Below are 25,602 nucleotides of genomic sequence, written 5' to 3'. Positions count from 1 at the left end.
TGTGTTACCGTGTTTTTGTGTTACCGTGTTTGTGCGTTACCGTGTTTGTGTTTGTGTGTTACTGTGTTTGTGTGTTTGTGTGTTACCGTGTTTGTGTGTTACCGTGTTTGTGTGTTACCGTGTTTGTGTGTTACCGTGTTTGTGTGTTACCGTGTTTGTGTGTTACCGTGTTTGTGCGTTACCGTTTTTGTGCGTTACCGTGTTTGTGCGTTACCGTGTTTGTGTTTGTGTGTTACTGTGTTTGTGTGTTTGTGTGTTACCGTGTTTGTGCGTTACCGTGTTTTTGTGTTACCGTGTTTGTGTTTGTGTGTGTGTGTGTGTGTTACTGTGTTTGTGTGTTTGTGTGTTACCGTGTTTGTGTGTTTGTGTGTTTGTGTGTTACCGTGTTTGTGTGTTACCGTGTTTGTGTGTTACCGTGTTTGTGTGTTTGTGTGTTTGTGTGTTACCGTGTTTGTGTGTTACCGTGTTTGTGTGTTACCGTGTTTGTGTGTTACCGTGTTTGTGTGTTACCGTGTTTGTGCGTTACCGTTTTTGTGCGTTACCGTGTTTGTGTTTGTGTGTTACTGTGTTTGTGTGTTTGTGTGTTACCGTGTTTGTGCGTTACCGTGTTTTTGTGTTACCGTGTTTGTGTTTGTGTGTGTGTGTGTGTGTGTTACTGTGTTTGTGTGTTTGTTGCGTTACTGTGTTTGTGTGTTACCGTGTTTGTGTGTTACCGTGTTTGTGCGTTACCGTGTTTGTGCGTTACCGTGTTTGTGTGTTACCGTGTTTGTGCGTTACTGTGTTTGTGTGTTACCGTGTTTGTGTGTTACCGTGTTTGTGTGTTACCGTGTTTGTGCGTTACCGTGTTTGTGTGTTACTGTGTTTGTGTGTTACCGTGTTTGTGCGTTACCGTGTTTGTGCGTTACCGTGTTTGTGCGTTACCGTGTTTGTGTGTTACCGTGTTTGTGTGTTACCGTGTTTTTGTGTTACCGTGTTTGTGTGTTACCGTGTTTGTGTGTTACCGTGTTTGTGCGTTACCGTGTTTGTGCGTTACTGTGTGTTTGTGTGTTACCGTGTTTGTGCGTTACCGTGTTTGTGTGTTACCGTGTTTGTGTGTTACCGTGTTTGTGCGTTACCGTGTTTGTGCGTTACTGTGTGTTTGTGTGTTACCGTGTTTGTGTGTTACCGTGTTTGTGCGTTACTGTGTTTTTGTGTTACCGTGTTTGTGCGTTACTGTGTTTGTGTGTTACTGTGTGTGTTACCGTGTTTGTGTGTTACCGTGTTTTTGTGTTACCGTGTTTGTGCGTTACTGTGTTTGTGTGTTACTGTGTGTGTTACCGTGTTTTTGTGTTACCGTGTTTGTGTGTTACCGTGTTTGTGCGTTACTGTGTTTGTGTGTTACCGTGTTACCGTGTTTGTGTGTTACCGTGTTTTTGTGTTACCGTGTTTGTCACCTGGTGATGTGAGTGGGAGGGAGTGAACTAGACAGCTGTGTGGGACGGGGGACCTTGCAGCCTGAAATAAACAAGGGGCCTTTGACTGCCTGTCTGTCCTGCCTGCAGAGATTAATGGGTGTCTAAAGAGACCCAGAGCCGTGGCAGAGACACCTCGGCCTGGAATGTGCCTTTTATAAATGGAATGGAGGAGCAGAGCAGATAGAGCTGGAAGGGAAGAAGAGAGAGAGAGAGAGAGAGAGAGAGAGAGAGAGAGAGAGAGAGAGAGAGAGAGAGAGAGAGAGAGAGAGAGAGAGAGAGAGAGAGAGAGAGAGCGAGAGAGAGAGAGAGAGAGAGAGAGAGAGAGAGAGAGAGAGAGAGAGAGACTGGCTAAAATCCAGGAAACAAGCATTATCCCTATTCTCAAAAGGCAGCCATTTTGATTGTGAGACCACTCGTTCTGTCTACAAAGTGTGAACCCTGTGACCCCAGTCTGTAGATGTTGGGGGATCTAGAAGAACTTTCTAGCAGTCAACTACTAGTTTACTTGTACTAGCAATGATTTGGTAGATAGCAGTTATTTATGTGTGTGTGGAAAGTTTAAAAATCCAAATTAAACATCATAATAATAGACTTCAAATAGCAGCAAGTAAACAGATCTGAGTCTGATCACCAAGCTGATTGTAGAATACATTGAGAAAACTTATTTGGAAAAAATTCTGCGAAGAATAGCTTGTTTCTCCAGTACTGTAACAGTGACATCATTTATATGGTTGTTGCTCGGTAAATCACCGGGAAGGAGCCATTGATCTGGGGAGGCTGTTGACATGGGAGGCTGTGATCTGGGGAGGCTGTGATCTGGGGAGGCTGTGATCTGGGGAGGCTGTTGACATGGGAGGCTGTGATCTGGGGAGGCTGTTGACATGGACGGTGTGATCTGGGGAGGCTGTTGACATGGACGGTGTGATCTGGGGAGGCTGTTGACATGAACGGTGTGATCTGGGGAGGCTGTTGACATGGACGGTGTGATCTGGGGAGGCGGTTGACATGGACGGTGTGATCTGGGGAGGCGGTTGACATGGACGGTGTGATCTGGGGAGGCTGTTGACATGAACGGTGTGATCTGGGGAGGCTGTTGACATGGACGGTGTGATCTGGGGAGGCGGTTGACATGGACGGTGTGATCTGGGGAGGCTGTTGACATGGACGCTGTGATCTGGGGAGGCTGTTGACATGGACGGTGTGATCTGGGGAGGCGGTTGACATGGACGGTGTGATCTGGGGAGGCTGTTGACATGGACGCTGTGATCTGGGGAGGCTGTTGACATGGGAGGCTGTGATCTGGGGAGGCTGTTGACATGGACGGTGTGATCTGGGGAGGCGGTTGACATGGACGGTGTGATCTGGGGAGGCGGTTGACATGGACGGTGTGATCTGGGGAGGCTGTTGACATGGACGGTGTGATCTGGGGAGGCGGTTGACATGGACGCTGTGATCTGGGGAGGCGGTTGACATGGACGGTGTGATCTGGGGAGGCGGTTGACATGGACGCTGTGATCTGGGGAGGCGGTTGACATGGACGGTGTGATCTGGGGAGGCTGTTGACATGGGAGGCTGTGATCTGGGGAGGCTGTGATCTGGGGAGGCTGTTGACATGGGAGGCTGTGATCTGGGGAGGCGGTTGACATGGGAGGCTGTGATCTGGGGAGGCTGTTGACATGGACAGTGTGACGTGGGAAGGCTGTTGACATGGACGCTGTGATCTGGGGAGGCTGTTGACGTGGACGGTGTGATCTGGGGAGGCTGTTGACATGGGAGGCTGTGATCTGGGGAGGCTGTTGACATGGGAGGCTGTGATCTGGGGAGGCGGTTGACATGGGAGGCTGTGATCTGGGGAGGCTGTTGACATGGGACGCTGTGATCTGGGGAGGCGGTTGACATGGGAGGCTGTGATCTGGGGAGGCTGTTGACATGGACGCTGTGATCTGGGGAGGCTGTGATCTGGGGAGGCTGTGATCTGGGGAGGCTGTTGACATGGGAGGCTATGATCTGGGGAGGCGGTTGACATGGGAGGCTGTGATCTGGGGAGGCTGTTGACATGGGAGGCTGTGATCTGGGGAGGCTGTTGACATGGACGCTGTGATCTGGGGAGGCTGTGATCTGGGGAGGCTGTTGACATGGGAGGCTGTGATCTGGGGAGGCGGTTGACATGGGAGGCTATGATCTGGGGAGGCTGTTGACATGGGAGGCTGTGATCTGGGGAGGCTGTTGACATGGGAGGCTGTGATCTGGGGAGGCTGTGATCTGGGGAGGCTGTGATCTGGGGAGGCTGTTGACATGGGAGGCTATGATCTGGGGAGGCGGTTGACATGGGAGGCTGTGATCTGGGGAGGCTGTTGACATGGGAGGCTGTGATCTGGGGAGGCTGTTGACATGGACGCTGTGATCTGGGGAGGCTGTGATCTGGGGAGGCTGTTGACATGGGAGGCTGTGATCTGGGGAGGCTGTTGACATGGGAGGCTGTGATCTGGGGAGGCGGTTGACATGGGAGGCTGTGATCTGGGGAGGCTGTTGACATGGGAGGCTGTGATCTGGGGAGGCTGTTGACATGGACGGTGTGACGTGGGAAGGCTGTTGACATGGACGCTGTGATCTGGGGAGGCTGTTGACGTGGACGGTGTGATCTGGGGAGGCGGTTGACATGGACGCTGTGATCTGGGGAGGCTGTTGACATGGACGGTGTGATCTGGGGAGGCGGTTGACATGGACGGTGTGATCTGGGGAGGCGGTTGACATGGACGGTGTGATCTGGGGAGGCGGTTGACATGGACGGTGTGATCTGGGGAGGCTGTGATCTGGGGAGGCTGTTGACATGGACGGTGTGATCTGGGGAGGCTGTGATCTGGGGAGGCTGTTGACATGGACGGTGTGATCTGGGGAGGTTGTTGACGTGGACGGTGTGATCTGGGGAAGCGGTTGCCATGGACGGTGTGATCTGGGGAGGCTGTTGACATGGACGGTGTGATCTGGGGAGTCTGTTGACATGGACGGTGTGATCTGGGGAGGCTGTTGACATGGACGGTGTGATCTGGGGAGGCTGTGATCTGGGGAGGCGGTTGACATGGACGGTGTGATCTGGGGAGGCTGTTGACATGGACGGTGTGATCTGGGGAGGCTGTTGACATGGACGGTGTGATCTGGGGAGGCGGTTGACATGGACGGTGTGATCTGGGGAGGCTGTTGACATGGACGGTGTGATCTGGGGAGGCTGTTGACATGGACGCTGTGATCTGGGGAGGCGGTTGACATGGACAGTGTGATCTGGGGAGGCTGTTGACATGGACGGTGTGATCTGGGGAGGCGGTTGACATGGACGGTGTGATCTGGGGAGGCTGTTGACATGGACAGTGTGATCTGGGGAGGCTGTTGACATGGACGGTGTGATCTGGGGAGGCTGTTGACATGGACGGTGTGATCTGGGGAGGCGGTTGACATGGACGGTGTGATCTGGGGAGGCGGTTGACATGGACGGTGTGATCTGGGGAGGCGGTTGACATGGACGGTGTGATCTGGGGAGGCGGTTGACATGGACGCTGTGATCTGGGGAGGCTGTTGACATGGACGCTGTGATCTGGGGAGGCTGTTGACATGGACGCTGTGATCTGGGGAGGCGGTTGACATGGACGGTGTGATCTGGGGAGGCTGTTGACATGGGAGGCTGTGATCTGGGGAGGCTGTTGACATGGACGGTGTGATCTGGGGAGGCTGTTGACATGGACGCTGTGATCTGGGGAGGCTGTTGACATGGACGGTGTGATCTGGGGAGGCTGTTGACATGGACGGTGTGATCTGGGGAGGCTGTTGACATGGACGGTGTGATCTGGGGAGGCTGTTGACATGGACGCTGTGATCTGGGGAGGCTGTTGACATGGGAGGCTGTGATCTGGGGAGGCTGTTGACATGGACGGTGTGATCTGGGGAGGCTGTTGACATGGACGGTGTGATCTGGGGAGGCTGTTGACATGGACGCTGTGATCTGGGGAGGCTGTTGACATGGACGGTGTGATCTGGGGAGGCGGTTGACATGGACGGTGTGATCTGGGGAGGCGGTTGACATGGACGGTGTGATCTGGGGAGGCGGTTGACATGGACGGTGTGATCTGGGGAGGCGGTTGACATGGACGGTGTGATCTGGGGAGGCTGTGATCTGGGGAGGCTGTTGACATGGACGGTGTGATCTGGGGAGGTTGTTGACGTGGACGGTGTGATCTGGGGAAGCGGTTGCCATGGACGGTGTGATCTGGGGAGGCTGTTGACATGGACGGTGTAATCTGGGGAGGCGGTTGACATGGACGGTGTGATCTGGGGAGGCGGTTGACATGGACGGTGTGATCTACCAGAATGGAAACAGAGCATAAGGACTGTTGCTTCATTTATCAGGAACTCTGTTACTTTCTGTTTACTGGACATGTTGATGGAGACACTAAGGCGCGGCTTATTGCAGTGTTTCTAATCTAAAGTTTAAGGGTTTTCATTATTATTTACTGTTTCGGTATTTCTAGAACAGAGGGAACGGGAAAAACCCTGATGAAAGCTACGGGGCCCAAACACGTTGGTTTTACTTTTAACAATAAACTGAAAACATTGAATAACTTCCAGTGTCCTCCAAGAGCTGCTGGCTTCTAGAGGGTTTTCTAGTGCAGGGTTTCTCAAACTATGGGTCGGGACCCAAACTATGGGTCGGGACCCAAAGTGGGACCTGGGCATGTGAGAAGTGGGTCGCGAGTTATGAGAATACGGCGCTCAATATTAGGAAGGTGTTCTTAATGTTTGGTATAACTCAGTGTATATTCACACACATTTTGATTTGGGTTGTTGGAGGACAGTACACTTCTCATTTGGGTCGTTGGAGGACAGTACACTTCTCATTTGGGTCGTCGGAGGACAGTACACTTCTCATTTGGGTCGTCGGAGGACAGTACACTTCTCATTTGGGTCGTCGGAGGACAGTACACTTCTCATTTGGCTCGTCGGAGGACAGTACACTTCTCATTTGGCTCGTCGGAGGACAGTACACTTCTCATTTGGGTCGTCGGAGGACAGTACACTTCTCATTTGGGTCGTCGGAGGACAGTACACTTTTCATTTGGCTCGTTGGAGGACAGTACACTTCTCATTTGGGTCGTCGGAGGACAGTACACTTTTCATTTGGCTCGTCGGAGGACAGTACACTTCTCATTTGGCTCGTTGGAGGACAGTACACTTTTCATTTGGCTCGTTGGAGGACAGTACACTTCTCATTTGGGTCGTCGGAGGACAGTACACTTCTCATTTGGCTCGTCGGAGGACAGTACACTTCTCATTTGGCTCGTCGGAGGACAGTACACTTCTCATTTGGCTCGTCGGAGGACAGTACACTTCTCATTTGGCTCGTCGGAGGACAGTACACTTCTCATTTGGCTCGTCGGAGGACAGTACACTTCTCATTTGGCTCGTCGGAGGACAGTACACTTCTCATTTGGCTCGTCGGAGGACAGTACACTTCTCATTTGGCTCGTCGGAGGACAGTACACTTCTCATTTGGCTCGTCGGAGGACAGTACACTTCTCATTTGGCTCGTCGGAGGACAGTACACTTCTCATTTGGCTCGTCGGAGGACAGTACACTTCTCATTTGGCTCGTTGGAGGACAGTACACTTTTCATTTGGCTCGTTGGAGGACAGTACACTTCTCATTTGGGTCGTTGGAGGACAGTACACTTCTCATTTGGGTCGTTTGGAGGACAGTACACTTCTCATTTGGGTCGTCGGAGGACAGTACACTTCTCATTTGGGTCGTTGGAGGACAGTACACTTCTCATTTGGGTCGTTGGAGGACAGTACACTATATTGAGTCAACCCGGCCCCGCCACATGAGTCCATTAAAACAGCTCATATTGCTGATAAGAAACAAGAAGAAAATTCTGTATACACGGGTGTATTTGAATGCGGAATCGGTCAGAAAACACACCTCCAAGACTGAAATCTGTTTTTTTCTAATGAGCAACAGAAAAAACAACGTATTCAGTGGCTTTTTAACCAGCCGACAATGACACAAAGGTCATTTGTCTTTTAAAGGCCCAGTGCAGTCCAAAATGATTTTCCTGTATGAGGTTGGAATAATGCTGTGAAATTGTGAAAATAAGGATCATGTCCCTTTAAGTGTAAGAGCTGTTTGAAAAGAGTTTTGGCCTTCCCTTTGTGACATCACCAGGCGGTAAATTAATGAATAGACCAATAAGAAAGAGAGTTCCAAACCTCTATTCCAATAACAGGTCATTTTCTTGCTTGAGAAATTGCTCTTTGCTAAAAAATATTAAGATTAAGATCATTTATTTTTGCCCGTTTTAATTGGAAACAATCATAGTTGGGTACATAACTTTAACCCAGAAATGATTTGATATTGAGATTTAAAAAAATGGCTGCATTGGTCCTTTTAAACAATCTATTTATTTTATAATATCAACATTTTCTGCAGTCTATGAAAAGTGAGTTCCAGACTGATCTGTGAGCTCCAGACTGATCTGTGAGTTCCAGACTGATCTGTGAGTTCCAGACTGATCTGTGAGCTCCAGACTGATCTGTGAGTTCCAGACTGATCTGTGAGTTCCAGACTGATCTGTGAGCTCCAGACTGATCTGTGAGCTCCAGACTGATCTTTGCGTTCCAGACTGATCTGTGAGTTCCAGACTGATCTGTGAGTTCCAGACTGATCTGTGAACTCCAGACTGATCTGTGAGTTCCAGACTGATCTGTGAGCTCCAGACTGATCTGTGAGTTCCAGACTGATCTGTGAGTTCCAGACTGATCTGTGAGTTCCAGACTGATCTGTGAGCTCCAGATTGAAACGCAGTAACATTCGAGTCATTTCTGGGAGACATTCCTGTGTTCTTCTTCCCTTCTCAATCTTCTCACCTCTCCCTAGTTACAGTGCAACAACCTGGCCCTTGAGTAAGGCACTGGGGCCCTTAACCCCTAAAAACTGCTCCACGAGCACCATGAAATGGCTGCCCTCTCCTCCAATCGGTTCAACCTCTGTGTGTCTTTTGGTGGGGTAGGGATGAAGTGAACCTACAGTTGGTCATTAAAGTAATTCTCTCTCTCTCTCTCTCTCTCTCTCTCTCTCTCTCTCTCTCTCTCTCTCTCTCTCTCTCTCTCTCTCTCTCTCTCTCTCTCTCTCTCTCTCTCTCTCTCTCTCTCTCTCTCTCTCTCTCTCTCTCTCTCTCTCTCTCTCTCTCTCTCTCTGTATCTCTCTCTCTGTATCTCTCTCTCTCTCTCTCTGTATCTCTCTCTGTATCTCTCTCTCTGTATCTCTCTGTATCTCTCTGTATCTCTCTCTCTCTGTATCTCTCTCTCTCTCTTTCTCAATTCAATTCGCTGTCCCTCAACTTATGGCAGGCAGCAATGTAGTGCGCTGCCAACCCACAGCTCTCTGCGTCCTCCCCCAACAGGACGGGTAGCCTATCCTTGAATAAGGGTTTCAAATTTGGGGAAATTACACTCTCTAATTGTTTTATATTTTTTTACATTTTGTCAGGAAATGCAGCTCCGTCTCAGGTTCTGCTGTGGTACAGTGGTTGCACAGCCTTTCCTCTACAGGGAGCCAGGTTTTCCTGTGTCTACCCTTCTGGCAAGGCTGTGCTCACTGAGCCTGTACTTTGTCAAGGTTTTTCTAAGGTTTTGATCAGTAACCATGGTCAAATATTTAGCCACAGTGTACTGTTGATTTAGGGCCAGATAGCACTGCATTTTGCTTTGTGTTTGTGCTTGTGTTTCCCAATAAGCAATGTAGTTTTGTTTTGACTGTGTTGTAATTTGGTTTATTCTGATTGATTGGATGTTCTGGTCCTGAGTTTTCAGTGTGTTAGTAGAACAGGTTTGTGAACTCAGCCCCAGGACCAGCTGGATGAGGGGACTCTTTTCTTTGCTCAGCTCTTGGCATTGCAGGGCTTGGTAATGATATGAGAGGGGGTCACTGTATTTTAGATGTTTCCAAAACTTAATTGCTCTTTTTTTAGTTTTTATTATTAGTGGATATTGGCCTAATTCTGCCCTGCATGCATTATTTGTAGTTTTCCTCTGGACATGTAGGAGAATCTTACAGAACCCTGCATGCAGGGTTTCAATGGGGTGTTTGTCCCATTTGATGAAATCTTGTTTTGCAAGTGGACCCCACACCTCGCTGCCATAAAGTGCAATTGGTTCAATGACATATTCAATTAGTTTTAGCCAAATTTTAATAGGTATTTCAATTTGAATTTGCTTTTTAATGGCGTAGAAAACCCTGCGTGCTTTCTCTCTCAGTTCATTCACTGCCTCATTAAGGTGTCCTGTTGAGCTTTTTTTAAACCTAAGTAATTGTAGTGTGTGCAGTACTCTATATATTTTGTACCAATTGAGAACTTTGGTCTAATTCCCTGAGATCTGGATCTTCTCTGGAAAATCATTATTTTAGTATTTTTGGGGTTTACTGCCAGGGCCCAGGTCTGGCAGTACTGCTCTAGCAGGTCCAGGCTCTGCTGTAGGCCATGTGCTGTGGGTGACAGCAGGCATAGGTCATCTGCGAAGAGTAGACATTTAACTTCTGAATTGTGGAGACTAACACCAGGGGCTGAGGATTTTTCTAGAATAGTGGCCAATTAATTAATGTAAATATTGAAGAGTGCAGGGCTCAGATTACAACCCTAGCGAAGGCCCCGCCCCTGGTTAAAGAATTCTGTTCTTTTCTTGCCAATTTTAATTCTTGCACGTATTGCCAGTATACATTGATTTAATTGTGTCATATGTTTTACCCTCTACACCACTTTCAATGACTTTGTAGAACAGTCCTGTATGCCAAATAGAATCAAATGCTTTTTGGAAGTCGATAAAGCAAGCGTATATTTTGGTATTATTTTGGTGGACATGTTTATCTATCAGGGTGTGTAGGGTGTAAATATGACCAGTCGTGCGATGTTTCGGTATAAATCCAATTTGGCTTTTACTCAAGACATTGTGCTTATTAAGGAAGTTTAGAACTCTTACATGTATAATACTACAGAAAACCTTCCCCAGGTTACTGTTCACACAAATGCCTCTGTAATTGTTAGGGTCAAATTTGTCTCCGTTTTTAAAGATTGGGGTTATGAGTCCTTGATTCCAGATGTCAGGGAAATAACTGACACTCAGGATCAAATTAAACAGTTTTAATATAGCCAATTGAAATTGTGCACTAGTGAGTTTGAGCATCTCATTTAGGATGCCATCAGGTCCGCATGCCTTTTTAAATTTGAGAGCCTGAAGTTTCTTATAGAGCTCCTGGTCAGTAATTGGGGAGTCCAGTGGATTTTGATTGTCCTTTATAGCTTTTTCTAATTCATTCAACTGCTCATGTATTTGGCGTTGTTCTACGTTTGTGTCAATTTGAACGGTGTTGTAGAGCGTTTTAAAATGGGTCGTCCGTATGTCACCGTTTTGTATCGCTAATTCCTCTCTCTCTCTGTCTTTCTCTCTCTCTCTCTCTTTCTTTCTCTCTCTCTCCCTCCCCCTCTCCCTCCCTCTCCCCTCCAGTCCCAGTATACCAACCTGGGGTTGCTGAACAGCATGGATCAGAACATCCAAAATGGCGGCTCTACCTCCACCAGTCCCTACAACAACGACCATGTCCAGAACAGCGTGTCAGCTCCTTCACCCTACGCCCAGCCCAGCTCCACCTTCGACGCCATGTCCCCCTCCCCAACTATCCCCTCCAACACAGACTACGCTGGGACACACACCTTCGACGTCTCCTTCCAACAGTCCTCCACAGCCAAGTCTGCCACCTGGACGGTAAGAGTTATATTTTAAAGTGCATTTCACATGGATCTCACTTTACAAATTCCCAAAACATACAGTAGAACCAGTCACAATGTTATCCTATCAATGGCATATTTTGTTTTGGGGGAGGGGGGGGGAGGGGGGGGGAGCATTTGTTTATCATCCAAGTGAATAATGCATATATAAAAACAATTGTCAGCTGACTAAACATGATTTAAATGAATTATTATTTGAAATTGGATAAGCAGAAGTCAGATGTCTGAGATGTGGTTGATTGATGTGTTCTATCATGGGAACCCTCCAAGGTTAATTTATGAGTCAGCTGGATCCTCCAGTGAGGTCTGGGGGTCATGTGAAAACATCATATTCACCTGGATTAAAGGTTGAATCTGTAAAAAAAAGTGTAATAGTTGTATCAAGCCAATCAGTGCTCCAGGCTGTTTTGTAATGCACAATACATCAAACGCTCTCCGTTGCACAACTCTGTCTGGTGGGGGGGAAAGTTGGTCTACCTCATCTCATGACACACGATGAGAACCTCAGCCATGACAGTTGGTACAAACTCAACTTTTAGGTCTATTCCAGGTGTTTACTCCTCTAGAATAACAACTTCCCACAGCCTGGACTCCTAGTGTTTTTCTCAGAGCCATGACAGTTCAGTTGTAACAGGATAGAGATCATTGTGTATCTTTTAATAAATTAACAACCCTAACTCAAGGCACATGCTCACGTCTGGATCCTCCAGAATGACAGTGGTACATTATCATGTCTGGATCCTCCAGAATGACAGTGGTACATTATCATTTCTGGATCCTCCAGAATGACAGTGGTACATTATCATGTCTGAATCCTCCAGAATGACAGTGGTACATTATCATGTCTGGATACTCCAGAATGACAGTGGTACATTATCATGTCTGGATACTCCAGAATGACAGTGGTACATTCTCATGTCAGTCTATAGGACTCTTCCCCCCTCCTTTTGATCTCTTCTGACTCACAGCTGATTCGGAGAGGATTTCAGAGTGGTATTTTTCACAGGGAAAAAAGGGTAACTTCTTCCCAGGTGTGTTGTCTGTCTGTCTGTCTGTCTGTCTGTCTGTCTGTCTGTCTGTCTGTCTGTCTGTCTGTCTGTCTGTCTGTCTGTCTGTCTGTCTGTCTGTCTGTCTGTCTGTCTGTCTGTCTGTCTGTCTGTCTGTCTGTCTGTCTGTCTGTCTGTCTGTCTGTCTGTCTGTCGGTGCAGCTTGATGTCACCACTCACCGTGTACTGATGTCTCAGCAGCAGACTGACAGAACCAGCTCTTCTAGCTCTGCTCTGCCTGGCAGCTCTGCCCTGCCTGGCAGCTCTACTCTACCTGGCAGCTTTGCTCTGCCTGGCAGCTCTGCTCTACTCTACTCTGCCTGGCAGCTCTGCTCTACTCTGCCTGGCAGCTCTGCTCTACTCTGCCTGGCAGCTCTACTCTACTCTACTCTGCCTGGAAGCTCTGCTCTACTCTGCCTGGCAGCTCTGCTCTACTCTCCTCTGCCTGGCAGCTCTGCTCTGCTCTACTCTGCCTGGCAGCTCTGCTCTACTCTGCCTGGCAGCTCTGCTCTACTCTGCCTGGCAGCTCTGCTCTGCTCTACTCTGCCTGGCAGCTCTGCTCTACTCTACTCTGCCTGGCAGCTCTACTCTGCCTGGCAGCTCTGCTCTACTCTACTCTGCCTGGCAGCTCTGCTCTACTCTGCCTGACTCTGCTTGGCAGCTCTGCTCTACTCTGCCTGGCAGCTCTGCTCTACTCTACTCTGCCTGGCAGCTCTACTCTACTCCACTCTGCCTGGCAGCTCTGCTCTGCTCTACTCTGCCTGGCAGCTCTGCTCTGCTCTACTCTGCCTGGCAGCTCTACTCTGCCCTACGCTGCCTGGCAGCTCTGCTCTGCTCTACTCTGCCTGGCAGCTCTACTCTACTCCACTCTGCCTGGCAGCTCTGCTCTACTCTGCCTGGCAGCTCTACTCTGCCCTACGCTGCCTGGCAGCTCTACTCTGCCCTACTCTGCCTGGCAGCTCTGCTCTACTCTACTCTGCCTGGCAGCTCAGCTCTGCTCTACTCTGCCTGGCAGCTCTGCCTGACAGGTCTACTCTGCAGTGCTTTGTCATTATTTTCTATCATTATGTGACAGTTCTGTAGTGACAGCTGTTGCTTCAGAGCCCCAGCTGCACACAGCTTGTTTGTGTAGTTACGGTTTGCTGATTCCGTGACCATCTGCACTGACTCCATGACCATCTGTACTGACTCCATGGCCATCCGTTCTGACTCCGTGACCATCCGTTCTGACTCCATGACCATCTGTACTGACTCCATGGCCATCCGTTCTGACTCCATGACCATCTGTACTGACTCCATGGCCATCCGTTCTGACTCCATGACCATCTGTTCTGACTCCATGACCATCCGTTCTGACTCCATGACCATCTGTTCTGACTCCATGACCATCCGTTCTGACTCCATGACCATCTGTACTGACTCCATGACCATCCGTTCTGACTCCTTGACCATCTGTAATGACTCCATGGCCATCTGCTCTGACTCCATGACCATCTGTACTGACTCCGTGACCATCTGTTCTGACTCCATGACCATCTGTACTGACTCCATGACCATCTGTACTGACTCCATGGCCATCTGCTCTGACTCCATGACCATCTGTAATGACTCCATGGCCATCTGCTCTGACTCCATGACCATCTGTACTGACTCCATGACCATCCGTTCTGACTCCATGACCATCTGTACTGACTCCATGGCCATCCGTTCTGACTCCATGACCATCTGTACTGACTCCATGGCCATCCGTTCTGACTCCATGGCCATCTGTACTGACTCCATGGCCATCCGTTCTGACTCCATGACCATCTGTTCTGACTCCATGACCATCCGTTCTGACTCCATGACCATCTGTTCTGACTCCATGACCATCCGTTCTGACTCCATGACCATCTGTACTGACTCCATGACCATCCGTTCTGACTCCTTGACCATCTGTAATGACTCCATGGCCATCTGCTCTGACTCCATGACCATCTGTACTGACTCCGTGACCATCTGTTCTGACTCCATGACCATCTGTACTGACTCCATGACCATCTGTACTGACTCCATGGCCATCTGCTCTGACTCCATGACCATCTGTAATGACTCCATGGCCATCTGCTCTGACTCCATGACCATCTGTACTGACTCCATGACCATCCGTTCTGACTCCATGACCATCTGTAATGACTCCATGGCCATCTGCTCTGACTCCATGACCATCTGTACTGACTCCGTGACCATCTGTTCTGACTCCGTGACCATCTGTACTGACTCCATGGCCATCTGCTCTGACTCCATGACCATCTGTACTGACTCCATGACCATCTGTACTGACTCCATGACCATCTGCACTGACTCCATGACCATCTGTACTGACTCCATGACCATCCGTACTGACTCCATCTTTACTTACTCCAATGCCGTGTCATGCCTTGTACCATTGTGTAAAACCAAAAGCAAAGAGCACCCCACCTAGCGGTCACAATAGTTAGCTACCCATCTAAGCTGCTCCATATCTCACCTGTGGATGAATGGATTTAATCGTTTTACATATAGGCTCTTTTACATCAAGTGTTGGGATCTCTTGTGAAATCATAATATTCATGGGAAACTATGTGGCTGAACCAGTCTCACGTGGTCCTATTCAACTGTAGTACGGGAATTGATTTTGGACCATTATGGTCCAGGTAAGCCATCAATCTCCAGATTTGGCAGACGGGAGAGGAAGGAGTGTTATAGAACCTGAGGTATCGTTGCCTAAATATCAACCAACGGTCATGTCTCAGAGTAAACAGGCGGGATTCTGGCAGTAATCTGGGGCCATCTCAGCCAGCTCATTGGCTACGACGACTGTGGGATAGTGACATTTACTAAATTCCCACACTTCCTGTCTCTCTCATCTTCACAGCGCAGAAAACAAAAGTGTCTGTCTGATGTGCAGTTGGTTGTCTGATGGGAAGAGTAAGAGGGTGGGAATTGTGGAGACACGCCCCAAACCTTGTTCTAGACTCTGGATCAGGCACCGTGTCTTCATAAACCCACTAAGGGCTCTATTTTAACAAACATAACCAAAAATAAATCTAATTTGGTAAATCTTAGGGCTGGCGGCAGTGCTCTATGTCCAGGGGTGTGTTAAGACAAACTTTTGCTATTTTCACAACCAGAATTCTGGGCGCAGTAGCTGGAAGTGGAGCGAAAAGGGCTGGGGTTTGATGAATAAACAAGTTGAAAGTGTCATGGCTTGACCCCCCTCATTGGCCAATCAGAACGTGCTCCATGGCTAATTATGTGGCTGCATCAAGTTGTGTATTTACGGTCTTTTATGTACTGCATTGGGCATCTACTCCAACGTGAATGTTAGTCCGTTATGGCCTCGTTCGTTAAATAGCCCACAGAACCAAAATAATCAAATGTAGGCCTAGCCCATCGTTACCGCTAAGACTTGCTTTTCGTTGGTCTTAAATCTCCCACTATGCGCTGCATGAAATCACTTTTGCACTTTGTTTTTTAAGGACACACCTCAAATATTGCCACCCCTCCCACTTCAGTGCGAGCGAGCTATTAGACAGGTAAATCGCTGAACCGCATTGGATGGAAAATGGCAGAGCGCCAGTTTTTTACATGCTGATATTGCAAACTGAAGTGAGTTTGGCATTTCCGCTGCCGTAGCGCCAGACAAAAATAAAGATCCTCAGAGTAATATTGGTTTATCTGATGGTATGGTCTGAGCTCATCATGAGGAAGTTTAAGCAATATTTAACGCTTAGGCTACCTTACATACACAACAGGATGGATTTCAGGACTGGTAACCAATGGTTTACAACGCGTCTTTTATCGTACAAACACTACGTCAGCATTCCACTGCACTCAATAATTAGTAGACAAACCCTCCATGCTGTTGTTTTGTAGTGGTATCACTATGTCCTCTGTAGAAATAGTAATTTATTCATTACCACTAGTGGGCTAATGGTTGGTTGAAGACATACCAAAATATCTGACCGACAGAGCTGACCGAAAGAGCGTTGTCTCTATAATGACCGGGCCAGTCTGATGGAGATGTGGTGATAGTAGTATGGGTCTCAGTCTGAGGGCTCTACAGCTTCCCCTTTAAGCTCCTGGAAGCTACACAGAATGGCTAGACTAGCTCAGTCACTGGCCTGATGGCCTTATGGCACAGGGCCACTGTAGGCGTCGCCACACCAGCTTTAGTCTGCACACAGAGCTGCTAATGCTCCCTTTTGATGGGCTGGCTGTGTGTCTCTGTGGGTTCTTACAATGGGGACTTAGTGCACACTGTGTGTTCTGTCTCTGTGGGATCATGGAACCCAAAAGGGTTCTAAAAGGGTTTTACCTGGAACCAAAAAGGGTTCTTCAAAGGGTTCTCCTATGAGGACAGCTGAAGAACCCTTTTTAACATCCTAGATTGCACATTTTCTTCTTTGAGTATAGGCTAGTAGCTGGGCTAGCTAGTAGCCAATCTAAATGAGTGTAGGGTAGTAGCTGGGCTAGCTAGTAGCCACTCTAAATGAGTGTAGGTTAGTAGCTGGGCTAGCTAGTAGCCACTCTAAATGAGTGTAGGCTAGTAGCTGGGCTAGTTAGTAGCCACTCTAAATGAGTGTAGGTTAGTAGCTGGGCTAGCTAGTAGCCACTCTAAATGAGTGTAGGCTAGTAGCTGGGCTAGCTAGTAGCCACTCTAAATGAGTGTAGGCTAGTAGCTGGGCTAGCTAGTAGCCACTCTAAATGAGTGTAGGCTAGTAGCTGGGCTAGCTAGTAGCCACTCTAAATGAGTGTAGGGTAGTAGCTGGGCTAGCTAGTAGCCACTCTAAATGAGTGTAGGGTAGTAGCTGGGCTAGCTAGTAGCCACTCTAAATGAGTGTAGGTTAGTAGCTGGGCTAGTTAGTAGCCACTCTAAATGAGTGTAGGCTAGTAGCTGGGCTAGTTAGTAGCCACTCTAAATGAGTGTAGGTTAGTAGCTGGGCTAGCTAGTAGCCACTCTAAATGAGTGTAGGTTAGTAGCTGGGCTAGCTAGTAGCCACTCTAAATGAGTGTAGGCTAGTAGCTGGGCTAGCTAGTAGCCACTCTAAATGAGTGTAGGCTAGTAGCTGGGCTAGCTAGTAGCCACTCTAAATGAGTGTAGGCTAGTAGCTGGGCTAGCTAGTAGCCACTCTAAATGAGTGTAGGCTAGTCGCTGGGCTAGCTAGTAGCCACTCTAAATGAGTGTAGGTTAGTCGCTGGGCTAGCTAGTAGCCACTCTAAATGAGTGTAGGCTAGTCGCTGGGCTAGCTAGTAGCCACTCTAAATGAGTGTAGGCTAGTCGCTGGACTAGCTAGTAGCCACTCTAAATGAGTGTAGGCTAGTTGCTGGGCTAGCTAGTAGCCACTCTAAAATGTGCAGTTTTGTCACACAACACAATGCCACAGATGTCTCAAGTTTTGAGGGAGCGTGCAGTTGGCATCCTGACTGTAGGAATGTCCACCAGAGCTGTTGCCAGAGAATTGAATGTTCATTTTTCTACCATAAGCCCCCTCCAATGTCGTTTTAGAGAATTTGACAGTATGTCCAACCGGTCTTACAACCGCAGACCACGTATAACTACGCCAGCCCAGGACCTCTACATCCGGCTTCTTCACCTGCGGGATCGTCTGAGACCAGCCACCCGGATAGCTGATGAAACTGTGGGTTTGCACAACCAAATAATTACTGCACAAACTGTCAGAAACCCGTCTCAATAAAGCTCATCTGCGTTCTGGTCATCCTCACCAGGGTCTTGACTTGACTGCAGTTCGGCATCATAACCAACTTCAGTGGACAAATGCTCACCTTCGATGGCCAATGGCACGCTGGAGAAATGTGCTCTTCATGGATGAATCCCGGTTTCAACTGTACCGGGCAGATGGCAGACAGTGTGTGTGGCGTTGTTTGGGTGAGCGGTTTGCTGATGTCAACATTGTTGTGAACAGAGCGCCCCATGGTGGAGGTGGGGGTATGGGCAGGCATGAGCTACGGAGAACGAAGACAACTGCATTTTATCAACGGCAATTTGAATCCACAAAGATTACGTGATGAGATCCTTAGGTCCATTCATCTCCTGCCATCACCTCATGTTTTAGCATGACAATGCATGGCCCCAAGTCGCAAGGATCTGTACCAGATTATGTTAGCAGAGCTGGAGCGAGGAGAGGACCACACCCAATGTGTTTCCCAAAGGCTGGAGCGTCGGGCCTGCTCACCCGCTACAATACTGATCCAGTAGTGCTCACTTTACAAGCTCAGGGCATGCCCGGCCAGCATGCCCGTGTGCTGCTATAGCCCCTTACTTTAAAACACACAGGTGCAAAATCAAGGTAACTTACAAAGCTGAGGAGGCCCAAGAGCAAGAGAGGGAGTGTGGTGATGTAGTGTCCACAATTAAAGAATCATGGTGGAATCTGAAAAGACACGCATCCTGAAAGCATGATGGTGTACTTTGTAAACATGAAAACAGAAAGGAACGAGGTGGGTAGCTAGCTAAGTATGTCTTTGTAGCAAATTATTTATAAACAACAACAAAAAATCTAATCTCTTAAAAAAGTTTCTTAAAAATGTTGTTCATTTTTGTTCTATTATCTGCCGGGGCGGCAGGTAGCCAAGTGGTTAGAGCGTTGGATTGAATCCCAGATCTGACAAGGTAAAAATCTGTAGTTCTTCCCCTGAACAAGGCAGTTAACACACTGTTCCCTGGTAGGCCATCATTGTAAATAAGAATATGTTCTTAACTGACTTGCCTAGTTAAATAAAGGGTAAAGAAATCGCGCATGCGTAGCCAAGTGATCATATAGGTCCAGTGAGCGGTTGGGCTGGCTGGGGACACAGCGATTCAGACAGTTAGCAGGCCGGGGCTAATAAGCTAGCAGTTAGCAGACCGGGGATAGCAAGCTAGCAGTTAGCAGACCGGGGCTAACAAGCTAGCAGTTAGTAGGCCGAGGCTAACAAGCTAGCAGTTAGCAGACCGGGGCTAACAAGCTAGCAGTTAGCAGACCGGGGATAGTAAGCTAGCAGTTAGCAGACCGGGGCTAACAAGCTAGCAGTTAGTAGGCCTAGGCTAACAAGCTAGCAGTTAGCAGACCGGGGCTAACAAGCTAGCAGTTAGCAGACTGGGGCTAACAAGCTAGCAGTTAGCAGACCGGGGCTAACAAGCTAGCAGTTAGCAGACCAGGGCTAACAAGCTAGCAGTTAGCAGACCAGGGCTAACAAGCTAGCAGTTAGCAGACCAGGGCTAACAAGCTAGCAGTTAGCAGACCGGGGTTAGCAAGGTAGCAGACCGAGTCTAGCAAGTTAGCAGAAGGACCTTTGGGGGACGTCGCGATGGAGGTAAGTCTGTTTTTGCCTCTTCGTGCGGTGACGTCGATGGAACCCTACTAATCCACGACTGGTCTAAGTAGCTCTAGGTAGCTAGCAGGCCACGGTTATCAGAATGGGCCTTCAGTGGACGTCGCGCCTGAGGGGCCTGTTGGAATCCTCGGGCAGATTATGTCGTTATTCCAGTCGTAGAGGATTGGCAGGTTTCCGTGCTCCGTACCGGCAGTAGAAGGGGTCTGGATATTGTAGCCCAGGAGTGGGCTTCGGTGGTAGCCCAGGAGCCCTAGCCGGGCTAGCTTCAGGCTAAGTGGTACTTGCTCCGGGATGGAAACGCTAGCCCAGGATTGCGGTTAGGTAGTTGCGAAGATCCAGATGAAAATGTTCCGAGTTTGTGGTAGGAATCCAGGGATATGGAGAGAAGAAAAAATAGGTCCGTTATGCTCTGGTTTGAGTCACGTTGTACGAACTGGCGAGAGCTTTCCGAGCTAAAGGTTAGCTGATGACCGCTAGCAATGGTTTGCTAACTGATAGCTGGTAGCTAGTTAGCTGGCTAGCTTCAGTTGAGGGATTCCAGATCCAAAGTACATAGAAATACTTTAGAAGAAAAGCAGATCCACGCCACATTGGGTGAGGCGGGTTGCAGAAGAGTATTTAGAAGTTGAGGTTTAGGAAAATATTTTTAAAAGATATGCGAAGATAGAAAAAGATATATACAAGGGACACGACGGGACAAAGACAAAGACGTCTGACTGATACGCCATCTTGGAGGAGCTAGCTTCATTTGCCTTACCTTGCTAACTTGGCCAATTAAGTAATGTCAGTTGAGTTGAATCAACAAATCACAGCACATATTGACGGGTAGACTTCCTGCTTTGCTCTTCGCAATGGTCGCCTGTTCACCCATTATGTCATAATTGACTTGAATGGGGACGCCCGTTCTATTCATCAGATTTCTATGGCAGCACATGCAGTCAGGAGCGGAGGAGAGGAGAAATTTGCATTCTTTTAAAAAAACGGGCACTAGCGTTAACCAAAATTCCATGACCGTCACAGCCCTAGTTCAATGAGACAAGACAAATACTCTTTTCAGGAAAAGTCAATATAGCTATTTGCCTATTTGCTTTATTTAGCTATGTTGTCTCTGCTACCTTATTAATGGGGTGTCACCATCACCAGTGAGGAATCATTGTTACTTAATGGTTCCCCGCTATTGGGAGGTTGAACAGGGTGAGCTGGTGTTTGTCTATTGGGAGGTTGAACAGGTTGAGGTGGTTCCCCACTATTGGGAGAATGAACAGGGTGAGGTAGTGTTTGTCTATTGGGAGGTTGAACAGGGTGAGGTGGTTCCCCACTATTGGGAGGTTGAACAGGGTGATGTGGTGTTTGTCTATTGAGAGGTTGAACAGGGTGAGGTGGTTCCCCACTATTGGGAGGTTGAACAGGGTGAGATGGTGTTTGTCTATTGGGAGGTTGAACAGGGTGAGGTGGTGTTTGTCTATTGGGAGGTTGAACAGGGTGAGGTGGTGTTGAACAGGGTGAGCTGGTGTTTGTCTATTGAGAGGTTGAACAGGGTGAGGTGGTTCCCCACTATTGGGAGGTTGAACAGGGTGAGGTAGTGTTTGTCTATTGGGAGGTTGAACAGGGTGAGGTGGTGTTTGTCTATTGGGAGGTTGAACAGGGTGAGGTGGTTCCCCACTATTGGGAGGTTGAACAGGGTGAGGTGGTGTTTGTCTATTGGGAGGTTGAACAGGGTGAGGTGGTGTTTGTCTATTGGGAGGTTGAACAGGGTGAGGTGGTGTTGAACAGGGTGAGGTGGTGTTTGTCTATTGGGAGGTTGAACAGGGTGAGGTGGTGTTTGTCTATTGGGAGGTTGAACAGGGTGAGGTGGTGTTGAACAGGGTGAGGTGGTGTTGAACAGGGTGAGGTGGTGTTGAACAGGGTGAGGTGGTGTTGAACAGGGTGAGGTGGTGTTTGTCTATTGGGAGGTTGAACAGCGTCGGGAGGCTGCCTTGTAGCCTCTTTCATAGGTAAGGTTCCTTGCAGGCATGTTAGCAGTCAGTGCATTGTGTAGATATATGATCTAGAGTGGGTGCGTTGTATTCCTGGCAGGCTGATCCGATTCAATAGCAGCCTCAGAGTCCAGATGCTGCCCTGTAGGCAAGGAGCCTTACCTATGAAACAGCCTACAAGGCAGAATCCTGTGTAATGATGTGCGCTGAGAGTCGGGAAGCAAGTTCAGAGAGTGAATACATTAAATAAATGAAACGAACGCGTAACACAAACATCGCACCGACATGGAACAGAAACAGATATAATGTCGACTGGGGAAGAAACAAAAGGGCATGACATATATAGGGAAGGAACCAAAGGGAGTGACATATATAGGGAAGGAACCAAAGGGGAGTGACAAATATAGGGAAGGAACCAAAGGGAGTGACATATATAGGGAAGGAACCAAAGGGAGTGACAAATATAGGGAAGGAACCAAAGGGAGTGACATATATAGGGAAGGAACCAAAGGGGAGGGACATATATAGGGATGGAACCAAAGGGAATGACATATATAGGGAAGGAACCAAAGGGAGTGACAAATATAGGGAAGGAACCAAAGGGAGTGACATATATAGGGAAGGAACCAAAGGGAGTGACAAATATAGGGAAGGAACCAAAGGGAGTGACAAATATAGGGAAGGAACCAAAGGGAGTGACATATATAGGGAAGGAACCAAAGGGGAGTGACATATATAGGGATGGAACCAAAGGGAATGACATATATAGGGAAGGAACCAAAGGGGAGTGACATATATAGGGATGGAACCAAAGGGAATGACATATATAGGGAAGGAACCAAAGGGAGTGACATATATAGGGAAGGAACCAAAGGGAGTGACATATATAGGGAAGGAACCAAAGGGAGTGACATATATAGGGAAGGAACCAAAGGGAGTGACATATATAGGGAGGGAACCAAAGGGGAGTGACATATATAGGGATGGAACCAAAGGGAATGACATATATAGGGAAGGAACCAAAGGGAGTGACATATATAGGGAAGGAACCAAAGGGAGTGACATATATAGGGAAGGAACCAAAGGGAGTGACATATATAGGGAAGGAACCAAAGGGAGTGACATATATAGGGAAGGAACCAAAGGGGAGTGACATATATAGGGATGGAACCAAAGGGAATGACATATATAGGGAAGGAACCAAAGGGAGTGACATATATAGGGAAGGAACCAAAGGGAGTGACAAATATAGGGAAGGAACCAAAGGGAGTGGCATATATAGGGAAGGAACCAAAGGGGAGTGACATATATAGGGAAGGAACCAAAGGGAGTGACATATATAGGGAAGGAACCAAAGGGGAGTGACATATATAGGGAAGGAACCAAAGGGAGTGACATATATAGGGAAGGAACCGAAGGGAGTGACATATATAGGGAAGGAACCAAAGGGAGTGACATATATAGGGAAGGAACCAAAGGGAGTGACATATATAGGGAAGGAACCAAAGGGGAGTGACATATATAGGGATGGAACCAAAGGGAATGACATATATAGGGAAGGAACCAAAGGGAGTGACATATATAGGGAAGGAACCAAAGGGAGTGACAAATATAGGGAAGGAACCAAAGGGAGTGGCATATATAGGGAAGGAACCAAAGGGGAGTGACATATATAGGGAAGGAACCAAAGGGAGCGACATATATAGGGAAGGAACCAAAGGGAGTGACAAACATAGGGAAGGAACCAAAGGGAGTGACATATATAGGGAAGGAACCAAAGGGAGTGACATATATAGGCAAGGAACCAAAGGGAGTGACATATATAGGGAAGGAACCAAAGGGAGTTACATATATAGGGAAGGAACCAAAGGGAGTGACATATATAGGGAAGGAACCAAAGGGAGTGACATATATAGGGAAGGAACCAAAGGGAGTGACATATATAGGGAACGAACCAAAGGGAGTGACATATATAGGGAAGGAACCAAAGGGAGGGACATATATAGGGAAGGAACCAAAGGGAGTGACATATATAGGGAAGGAACCAAAGGGAGGGACATATATAGGGAAGGAACCAAAGGGAGTGGCATATATAGGGAAGGAACCAAAGGGGAGTGACATATATAGGGAAGGAACCAAAGGGAGTGACATATATAGGGAAGGAACCAAAGGGAGTGACATATATAGGGAAGGAACCAAAGGGGAGTGACATATATAGGGATGGAACCAAAGGGAGTGACATATATAGAGAAGGTAATCAAGGAGGTGATGGAGTCCAGGTTGAGTGTCATTATGCGCAATTACGCGTTACGATGGTGACAGGTGATGCGCGTTACGCGTTACGATGGTGACAGGTGATGCGCGTTACGCGTTACGATGGTGACAGGTGATGCGCGTTACGCGTTACGATGGTGACAGGTGATGCGCGTTACGCGTTACGATGGTGACAGGTGATGCGCGTTACGCGTTACGATGGTGACAGGTGATGCGCGTTACGCGTTACGATGGTGACAGGTGATGCGCGTTACGACGGTGACAGGTGTGTGCCCTGATGAACAGCCTGGTGACCTAGAGGCCGGAGAGAGAGCACAAGTCACGTCCTGACATCCTCCGAGGCTGCTATTGAATCTGATTCGCTTGTTCCAGTGCAGTGATACAGAACAAAACAAAACACACAAATCCTCCAAAAATATAAAAGTAAGAAATTAAGAGATATCAGTACGAGCATTTGTCAGAGTCTGGAATATAAATATATATATATGATGGTGTTTATAGACAGTATATAAATAGAACATTTGTCTACAGCAGTAGCTATATAGGTTGAGCCATGCCTAGAATACAGTATATACATATGAAGTGGGTAAAACAGTATGTAAACATTAAAGTGGCCAGTGTTCCATGACTATGTACAAAGGGCAGAAGTCTTTAAGGTGCAGGGTAGAGTACAGAGTGGTAGCCGGCTCGTAACAGTGACTAAGGTTCAGGGCAGGGTACTGGGCGGAGGCTGGCTAGTGGTGACTCTATGTAACAGTCTGATGGCCTGGATATAGAAGCTGTTTAACAGTCGCTTGGTCCCGGCTTTGATGCACCTGTACTGTCTCCCCGCCTTCTAAATGGTAGCGGGGGGTGTATAGGTCAAGGCTCGGGTTTGCTGAGGTCTGCTGATCTTCTTGGCCTTCCTGTGACACCGGGTGCTGTAGATGTCCTGGAGGGCAGGCAGTGTGCCCCCCCCCCCCCCCCCAGATATGCATTGGGCTGACCACACCACCCTCCTTGCCTGGAAGGAGCCTTTACCTATGAAAACAGCCTACAAGGCAGAATCCTGACTTCTCAGCCTCTCAGGATGAAATGGAACCTGATCATCCTGTCAGGAATGGAGCTCACCCACTGTAAAATTGAAATATTATTCACAAAACAGGAATTGTCCCTTTATAATTATACACGTATCAGTTATTCAAGCTAACAACCAGTATAGAGAACAAGCTAGCTTGCTAACAAGACTACCTGGCTAGCTAGCTCACAAGACTAGCCAAGTTAGCTGCGTTGGTCCTTGCATGCGATTGGCTGTGGTTTTAGGGGAGGCACGCAGCCTGGGAGACAGGTTTGCCTGTCAGGCGTCGTTTAGGGCTTAAATGCCCCACATTGAGATCAATGCAGCCACTCCTTACAGGCATCGTTTAGGGCTTAAATGCCCCCATTGAGATCAATGCAGCCACTCCTGTCAGGCATCGTTTAGGGCTGAAATGCCCCACATTAAGATCAATGCAGCTTTTCCTGTCAGGCACCGTTTAGGGCTGAAATGCCCCACATTGAGATCAATGCAGTCACTCCTGTCAAGCATCGTTTAGGGCTTAAATGCCCCACATTGAGATCAATGAGTCACTCCTGTCAGGCATCGTTTAGGGCTTAAATGCCCCCCATTGAGATCAATGCAGCCACTC

At 48.1% G+C, this 25,602-nt stretch overlaps 1 protein-coding gene across 1 annotated transcript in view; it reads left to right on the top strand.

Moving 5' to 3' along the window:
* Nucleotides 1-6,128: 6,128 nt before the first annotated feature.
* Nucleotides 6,129-25,602, top strand: part of LOC120054367 (tumor protein 63-like) — a 70,189-nt gene continuing 50,715 nt past the window's right edge. Inside the window, exons 1-2 of the mRNA XM_039001778.1 lie at nucleotides 6,129-6,179; nucleotides 11,000-11,257. Coding sequence (XP_038857706.1) covers nucleotides 6,129-6,179; nucleotides 11,000-11,257 — 309 coding nt within the window. The remainder of the gene's footprint in view (nucleotides 6,180-10,999; nucleotides 11,258-25,602) is intronic.

The sequence above is a fragment of the Salvelinus namaycush genome, chromosome 10 (genome assembly GCF_016432855.1).
Source record: "Salvelinus namaycush isolate Seneca chromosome 10, SaNama_1.0, whole genome shotgun sequence".
Classification (NCBI taxonomy): domain Eukaryota; kingdom Metazoa; phylum Chordata; class Actinopteri; order Salmoniformes; family Salmonidae; genus Salvelinus; species Salvelinus namaycush.
The sequence above is the reverse complement of the archived record's forward strand: the minus strand, read 5'-3'. Positions and strand labels throughout refer to the sequence as shown.